Source organism: Dicentrarchus labrax, unplaced genomic scaffold (assembly GCF_905237075.1).
Source record: "Dicentrarchus labrax unplaced genomic scaffold, dlabrax2021, whole genome shotgun sequence".
Classification (NCBI taxonomy): domain Eukaryota; kingdom Metazoa; phylum Chordata; class Actinopteri; family Moronidae; genus Dicentrarchus; species Dicentrarchus labrax.
The window spans coordinates 14361351-14370131 of NW_026136702.1; the positions used below are offsets into that span (position 1 = coordinate 14361351).

The 8781-nt window shown below is 40.9% G+C and overlaps 1 protein-coding gene across 1 annotated transcript; it reads right to left on the reverse strand.

Moving 5' to 3' along the window:
• Window positions 1-18: 18 nt before the first annotated feature.
• cog2 (component of oligomeric golgi complex 2) lies at window positions 19-8419 on the reverse strand. Its single transcript, XM_051427764.1, has 18 exons — window positions 8253-8419; window positions 7728-7889; window positions 7115-7180; window positions 6952-7032; window positions 6619-6722; window positions 5873-5981; window positions 5543-5722; window positions 5322-5446; window positions 4866-4992; window positions 4608-4747; window positions 3145-3206; window positions 2906-3057; window positions 2579-2764; window positions 2352-2424; window positions 1734-1876; window positions 1323-1462; window positions 914-1097; window positions 19-822 (listed from the first exon to the last, which is right to left on the reverse strand). The coding sequence occupies exons 1-18, from the start codon at window positions 8307-8309 to the stop codon at window positions 724-726; spliced, it is 2190 nt and encodes a 729-aa protein (XP_051283724.1). The 5' UTR covers window positions 8310-8419; the 3' UTR covers window positions 19-723.
• Between the last annotated feature and the right edge of the window lie 362 nt (window positions 8420-8781).

The window sequence follows — 8781 nt, forward strand, 5'->3', positions numbered from 1 at the left end:
TTAAATACACAAATTCAATACTGTGTACAAAGTTATTTTATTTCCAAGTTATGTTACATTATGTTAAACATATATTATGCCACTTAACAATCTTAAAAAAAATTACATGTACACACTAACAGACTTCTTATATATATATATATCTTATTTGATATTAATCCTTCACCAAGTAGCAGAAATTAGACAAATATTGTGTGATTGACATTCTCTCTTCACAACTTTGATTTGAGACTTCAAAGAGTTTTACCCCACATTCTGGCCCGAATTATGATCAGTACAAGATCTTTCTATATCACCCAGCATTAGTCATTCTGTGAAAAACATTTCATGAATAAAGTACCATTAAGTCCCTTTTGTTCACATTGTAGAACCAATGATGATTTGGTCTCACCCACAGACGGTAGTTTCTCTCCCAATTCCAACGAACAATTAACAGCTTGATGTACAGTAACTCTAGCAGGTTCCTGCTGTTGAAATGTTTGCGCAATATGGCTCTTAAGACTGCATTAAACAGAGATGTTTTTGTACGAAAGGTTGAAAAGGGATTTCAGTAGTGTCAGTTTTTGTCCTACATTCTTCCTGGTCTGATCGTCATGAACTGTTACCAGAACATGACTTTGACCTGGACTGGGACAAATGTTTTTTTTTCCTTCAGAAGTCTTCAGGAAATGCAAGGAAGAGTGCAGTATGTTAATGGGTTTCTTCTACTATGGAGTCAGCATTTTACTGGTTCTGTTCAGCAAGCTCTCGGGCCTCTTTCACAAGGTCCATCAGAGTGGAGAACATGGAGATGTCACTTGGCTGCAGACCCATCTTCTGGATCTGAGACACACAACAGTACAGAGCAGGGTAAGAGAGAATGATTAAACATATTTCAGATCACAGAGGAGTTTGTAAAAAGAACTGCACTAACCTGTTCCCCCAGGTATTCCACATCCAGTGCCAACTGAAGTCGGATCTTGCTGTCGTCTGTGGGTCCACCGTTTGTTCCGGCTGTGGTAGTCGTGCTTGCACCTTTTCTGGCTTGCTTCAGTCGCTTCAGACTTTCCTCCATCTTTCTCACTGAGCTCAGAACCTCTGAGATGGTCTCATAGTACCTGAACACAAGAAAGATAGAAAATTAAAGTGGAAAACTTTAGAAAATGAAATCCAATTTTCAGAAAAGATATTATCAATTATATTAAATGGAATAGCTCATTCTGTAAACATCATAGGCATAAACCATGCGTTTTAATTCTTCAACACTATATTTGGAAGTGTGTGTGTGTGTGTGTGTGTGTGTGTGTGTGTGTGTGTGTGTGTGTGTGTGTGTGTTAGCTTACCTCTGTGTGCAATCAGACAGTGCAACTCGCAGCCACTCTAGTGCTGTAGAGGGGGTGACCAACCCCGTTGAGTCAGTCAGCAACTGATGTAAAGGGCGTAAGGCATTGTCCATGTAGGCTGATGCACGCACTGGGAGATCCTGTTCAAGGAGAATGTAAAATGTTGTATGCACTTGTATGTAATTGCGTTTGGTACAGTAGTATCGGACCAATCAGTGTCCTTTGAGAAGCTATGGAGGTGGGCTGACCTTTGATTATAGCATTTCTATTAGGAAAAAAATGTATATGCCACAACCCAGTTCCAAGTGAACGAGCCTTCCAGAGCGCTTCCAATGTTTGCTCCGAGATACAGTATGTTATATGATGAAATATTGGAGAAACACACACGTGCATGTTTGCAGCTTCACTGACCTTATTAGTCCTGCGGTAGAGTCGTGGAACCTCAGAGGCACTCTTCAGGAAGCGGCAACAGCGATCAGTCAGATGCTGGGTCATCCTGGTATTCAGAGTGGGAATACCACTTGACAGGCAAGCCTTAGAGTCCGATAGAGCATCTGACAGAAAAGAGAACACTAGTAAATGCAAAAGTACACAAGTTCTGAGTTACCCTTGTGCTGAAGGCACAAGCAATGAATGACTTTATTTTGTGACTTTTGAGATACTGTCTTTGAAGATGTCATGTTCAAAAGCCTGTTGTGGATTGAATGGTTACATTTTTAAATGTCAGTGAACACTAGAGTTATGTTTGCATTGACATGTGTCCCTTGGCATGTTTTCAATAAAGAAAAAGGCCACAGCAGAAATAGTGCAGTAGTCCCTGCCGATTACAAGAGTATCCTCAAAAAACATCTACTCATATTACAATTTCTGTTCAGAAAAACATCCAGTGCTTTGCAGCAGTTTAAAAAAAAAAAAGTTCTTGCACATTTGTTCCTCATTTCCTGACAAAACATTGCAGAATAAGATCAAGTAAACACTGCAAAGGAAGTGAAAAACTACAATTAATTCCATATGCACTGGGTAGCTTACCTTCCACAATAGCAAAGTTTTTGAATCCGATGGCTTCTAACCGCTGTCGGACCATTTCTGCCAACTCTGGTATCTAAGAGAAAGACAAGCAGGCCATCAGTGGAAACTGTTATAGAATTCTCAAAAACTGACAATTTGTCACTGGTGTAAAATTAAGATTAAGATTAACCCCGTAAGTCTGAAATGTAACATATGTAAATACATGTATTTAGTTTGTGTGTATGCACCTGTTCCTGCAGCTTTTGGATGTCAGCTGCAATGTACACCAGCTGTTTGGTGGACAGGGAGGCAGGACTCCCACTCTCACTGCCGCCCTCATCCATTGATGTTCGGCTGGAGGTGGACGAGGCTGAGCTTGGCAGAGGCCTGGTTGGCTCTTTGGTCACCTCAGAGGGTGGCGTCTTAGTCAACACCTGTGCAGACACCGACCGAGATGAGGAACAAGAGCAGAAAACAGGACGTGGCTATTCATTTGCATAATGCTTTGTTGGAATTACTACTCTTAAAAATAATCTTTAAATCATTATGGTCCTCTTCTGGTTATTTAAGTTTACCTCATCAAGAAACTTGGCATATCGTGCGTAGAGCTGCAGCGTAAGCTTCCAGAAGCGATGGGCAAGAGGTGACAAGTAGACTTTGTCTGACCAACATCTCACTAGACAGGACCACAACACCTCAGATACCTGCAGATGGTATGCACTGCCAGCTGGACATGAACAGACACAGATATACAGTTACTGCAGGAAAAGTTTTAGGGGCACACTGGCATTCTTGATGGAAAATATATTCCTACCTGGTGCTGCCTCTAGTCCATCACTTATGGTGTTCTCCAGACTTCCTGCTATTTCCTTGTACCTAAAAACAAGGAGAGACACACAGAGAGGGGAAGGACAAAACAATCAATGTGTTATCAGCTTATTTCTTGCATAAGCTCTGATATGAACACGCTCGTGACGTGAAACAACACTGTATGCGCTGGAAATTATGGACTTTCCAGACAAAGCCGAACTGGGCAGTATTGTGAAATGAGAACACAAGCCCTAACCTGTACAGTGTGTACGTGTTTGTGGGGGCGGGAGGAGTTTGACAAACAGTAGACAACTTCTCTACTTTTTCACACAAATCAATGGCCATTCAGTCAAGGTCCAGTGTCATGTTTATGGGATATGTTTAGTAATACGCTGATACACATCCTCAATTTACATTTTGCTTCTTGTCATCATTCTGCATGAAACTCACACCCATAAGCAATTTTCCAGATTCCAGTAAAAACAAGCTTTGTTCAACTTGTGAACATCTGCCAACTTGTCTTTTTTCCCCTTAAAAATGCTGACAGGCTGCAATTTTGATGAAAGCCTGTCTCTTGAGTGATTAAAGCAAGGCCAATCTTCAATGTACATGCTGTGCAAAAATTCCAGCTTCACTAATGACCATTTAGCTTGAAGAAACAGCTTGACATTTTGGGAATACACTTGTGCTTTCTTGCTCAGAGCTAGATGAGAAGGTCAATACCACTCTCAGATATAAATACAAATACAAGCTACAGCCAGTAGATGGCTTAGCACAGACACTGGAAATGGAGAAATGTATAACCTGACTGTGTCCAAATGTAACAAATCATCCTACCAGCCCGTCTAGAGCTCGCTAATTACTGACTAATTATTATTAACATGTTATGTCATTTGTTTAACCCACACAGTAAACTAAAAGTAAAACTATGAAGTTTTGATTTTACGGGGGTTGTGTAAGGGACAATTTCTTGGCCAGGCATGGTGCCTTCTTAGAGTCTCTCTGGTTGCATGGCAACCTCACCATGACAACAAAACTCCAGAAAGTCTTGCCGTTACCATAGAAGTTAAGCTCCCAATATGCCTCATCAGAAGTGCTTGTTGGATGGTTGTATAACTTGAGGAAACCCCTTCCCTCACGACTTTCTGGCATCAGATCAGAGGGAGCTGTGTCTGACCTTTCCTGTAACTCTACTCGCTTCATGTCGTGACTGGCCAGCTGTGTGGAGGTGACAAAGGAGTCAACTCCTGGAAGGCATACATAGTGTTGCATTTACTTGTTCATGTGAAAAGTGAAATAGTGAAAAAAAGAGAGCTAGAGAGAGAAGTTCAAACCCTGGCTCTTTTCTCACCTCCACATAGCTTGCCAATCATGGCATGAAGTTGATGTGAAACAAACTGTAATGTACATTGTGTAATCTACAGGCTGTAGTATGTATAGTATAGAACGTTTTGAGGTAATATGCACCGTAGTTGAAAGTAGACGGGCAGGTTCCATTTGTTGTGGAAGCTGGTATACGAGGGGTGTACTCTCAGTCTCTTCACACCGGCCTGCGAGCTGCACTGACGCTCAAACTTCCGCACAAAGTCCATACTCGCGCTATAACGCTAGAAAAGAAGAGTCAAGAGAAAACACACACACTGGTAAAACAACTCAATGTAATCTTATTTGACAGCATACAATAAACTAAAGTAAATGCATACAACGGTGTCACTGTAGCTGTACCTCATAGAAAATATCAGGGTTTCCAGGGTTGAAGAGGTAGGCCAACCTCTCCTCTATCCCTTTGATTATCTCTGGCCACACAGAGTTCACCAGGAAATCATAACCTGGTACTATGTCAGCTTTGTCACTAAGGAGAGAGAGAACATCAGCACAAAAGATTAATTCCATGTGCACAAGGAATAACAGTTATTATTTTAGAAAGAAATCTTTGATGGCCAGCAGACACAAACTGTCATGAAGCTGACTTTATTTAGAAAAAATATGTTGAGTAAATGATGCATTTACATTAATATACAAATAAAACATAATAAATAAATATCAGTGGTGTGTGGTCAATGTGCTGAATGCAACAGATTAGAGCAGACAATTTGCTTTTCGAGTAGACTCAAGAGGACTTTGAAACATATCAAAGAACTACTTGATTAATAGATGCTTTGAATTAATTTGCATAAATACCTGGATATGGCTCCTCCAGTCACCTCTCTAAGCTGTCTACAGTGATGAGGAACAAACTCCAACAGTCTAGAGTACATCATCTGGAGACCATTTGGACTGGACTTCACCACCTCTTCTACTATCACCTAAAAGGAGGAGAGGACATGAGAAATTTATCAATTAACGTTAAAGAAACTTTCCTTTGGATCTACACTATATAAAAACCTGTATGACATGTTTACCTGGTCCATGTATGGTTTGACCAGCACCTGTCCTACCAAGGCCTCAGCATCTCGAGTCTTATCTATGGTGGCATATGTCCTCAGGCAGTGACGCACCATGTCCACGTTGGATGTTTGCAGGCCCTCTATCAGCAGGCCCTCCAGGGACTGCTGCAGCATGGAGGTGATCCCTGCGATACGCTGACAGAGGACAGAACCGTGTCACATACACAGTTAAGAAATTGAAATATTCCAGCCGGACTGATGGATTGACAGAAGAGCAGCCAGACAGACAAACTGACTGGCTATTGGTTTATCAGCTGTCTGACTGATCAACCTGTTAACACTTACAGGTCTGACTTTGTCCAGCAGGGGCATGCCTTTGCTCTGTACAGCGTGGAACTGCAACTGGTTGAATTCTGTAGCAATCCTTTCCAGGATCTGACCTGCTAACAAGGGACTGTACAGTGACAGACAGACATTAAATCAGACACAAAAGCTTAGTACTATATCTATGCAGTGATCAAACAATTTCTTTCTTTTTTTCTGTTTTTAATTTGGCTTTTATTGCCTTTAATTAATAGTGACAGCTGAAGAGTGACAGGAAAGGGTGAGAGAGAAGGGGGATGACATGCAGCAAAGGGCAGCAGGTCGGAGTCAAACCCTGGGCCTCTGCAGCAAGGACTTGGTGCATGGGGTGCCAGCTCTACCAGGTGAGCTACCAGGGCGCCCCAGGCTCAAACAATTACAACCTTTGGTGTGCTCAAGTACAGCTTCCAAAGTTTTTGCAAAGCTTTTGTGCCAGCAACTTTGATATTTGTTGTAAAGGGAAATGCAATGCATAAAATTACCAAACAGAAATATAGCTTTTCCCACTGCTCCAAAAAAACATGTTCAAATTTAACCAAATTGAATCTGTCTAATCTATTGATTCATTTGTGATGAATAATATCAATATGTCATAATATCCTGCCTAGGCCGAATATTGATGTGCAAATACTGAAACTGCCATTACTTGGTAAATAACCTTTCGGCATTAAGTGACAAATTATCTACCAGGTGACGCCAGCGGGTTTCATAACATGTGTTTTTCCCACCTGCTGATTTCCAGAGAGCTGGATTCCTTAGAATTCTGGGAGTGGAGGATCTTCTCAATCTTCTCCACTGAGCGCACCACCTGAATCAGCCTCAATACACACACCTGATGGATGGGATAGCAAAAGGAAGATGATAATAAATGGAGATCGTTTATGATCTGTTTATGATTGTACATTTACAGCAGGTTAATCATCTGTAAATATAGCCAGTTGAAACAGTTCACAGTTTGGCATGGACGTGCCATACTAGACTGTCTCAGAGTATTGTAAAGGTGATCATAAAATATATTTACAGATGAAAACTAAATTTGATCGACTGTCGAGAAGCCAAACCTTTTTTTTCTGCAGATCATCCTGTTTGGACAGCTGGCTGTCTATAGCCTGAATCACCTCACTTACACAAGACCGCAGACTCTGCAATAGAGAACAGCCAGAAACATGCATGAATACTCAATAAGGCATAAGGAAATAAGGTATACTTTATCAGAACACATACCATAACCTCCTCTCGTAGCTGTCCCAATGGCACAGAAAGCTGACTGAGAGCTTTGTCCATCCCTACCTGACATGAGGGAGCAGAGATCTGAGATTAGAAACTGTGTGGGATGCTCCCTTTCATTTTTCAAGCGCGTATCAAGAGCACATTTAAACTGGTGGCAATATTGAAACTTGAGAATACAAATTAAATAACAATCAACCAATATGTTTTTGACTTTTTGACATAATACATCACATAAAGAAATATTTTGTGGGAGAAGAGAAAAAATCCAGTTATCAATGATAAAAGTAACAGTAAATGTTACACAAATACCCAAACTAACTACTAATTATTAACAACAAACAAATTAACAAATGAACTATGCTGCAGTTTACTGCACTGCAATTTATTTCTGCATATCTACCAACATACACCCCAATACCAATATATCTCTGATAATAAATCAACTAAAAGCAAGGCTTGCTGAGGTTGGGCTCCAGAGCATATAACAAATATTATTTATCCGATATTCATCAATACATTTTACAATAAAGGTCAAACAACAAGCTGCTGGGTGTAAAGTACAAAAACCCACAGTGGCAAATGGGCAACATTAATAACAACATCTTACCAGGTTGGTGGAGAGGTTAACAAAGTCTGCATAGTCCTTATTGATGAGCTCCACCATGGCCGTCTTCAGCAGCTTATAGTAGAGCTCCAGGTCCTCTCTCATCTCCTCCAGCTGGACCTGCTTCCGACACTCCGACACAAACTGGTCAACGTCGAAGTCATCCTGCAGACAGACCACACACTTTGATATTATTTAACAGCACTGGGTAATACAAAGACACCCAGTATCACTAACACAGGGACAGACAAGGTGCATCAGAAAATGGAGAGAACACATTTAACTCATTACTTTACGTCGTTTGCTGCTAGGGATTATGATTAATGAACAGTAGGGTTTAACATATGTATATAAACAACATTAACCATAGCTGTGACTTAAATTTAACCAGTTATTAACTGGATTAAATGTCTATATTCAAAAGGTACAAGTCAATACGAACAGCCACTGACAGTCAACTAGCTAATGCTAGCTAATTTAACAGTATAAATATATATATAACTAAACGTGACGTTTATTGAGTCTTACCTTCATAAAAACATCCTTGTCGAAGCACAAAGAATCCGGTCCCTTCGGTAGATTCATGTTGGGATTATTAAAACACAGCTGCAAACATACAGAGAAGAGTCACAAGCCCTCCAGCTAGCTGCTTTCAGGCTGCTTTCACCAAGCTTCCGCAAACATGGCAAGCGCACCAACGAGGAAGAAGACTACAGCGCCCCCGTGAGGCAGCGAGCGGTAACTGCAGACATAAAGGAGGAAAGAAAATAAAGACTTGTCAGTGTCCTTGTGACCAAAATGACCCTGTCTTAACACAGAGCTCATTACCAAATATGTTTGATAAAGTTTGGCACACTAATGATCCTGTTGATCCATAATGGCCCTGCCAACCAGAACACACTGACTGTTACAGCATGGAGTCGACAGGCCGGTCCAGTATATTGCACCACCCTGAATATCCAAGGGTTCATTTTCATCGGGACTCTCTTTTAGGGGATTTTTTAGTTGTTCTTGTATAATTTAAGAGGTTAAAATAGGCTATATTGTCTGCTTTGTT

Bases quoted from the DNA above. Each gene is read 5' to 3' on its own strand.
- cog2 (XM_051427764.1), bottom strand. From the start codon at position 8,309: ATGAATCTACCGAAGGGACCGGATTCTTTGTGCTTCGACAAGGATGTT. The intron at 3,058-3,144 runs GTAGGAATATAT...GTTCATGTCCAG, and splicing joins TGGACTAGAGGCAGCACCAG to CTGGCAGTGCATACCATCTG. The intron at 2,765-2,905 runs GTAAACTTAAAT...GTGTCTGCACAG, and splicing joins ATGCCAAGTTTCTTGATGAG to GTGTTGACTAAGACGCCACC.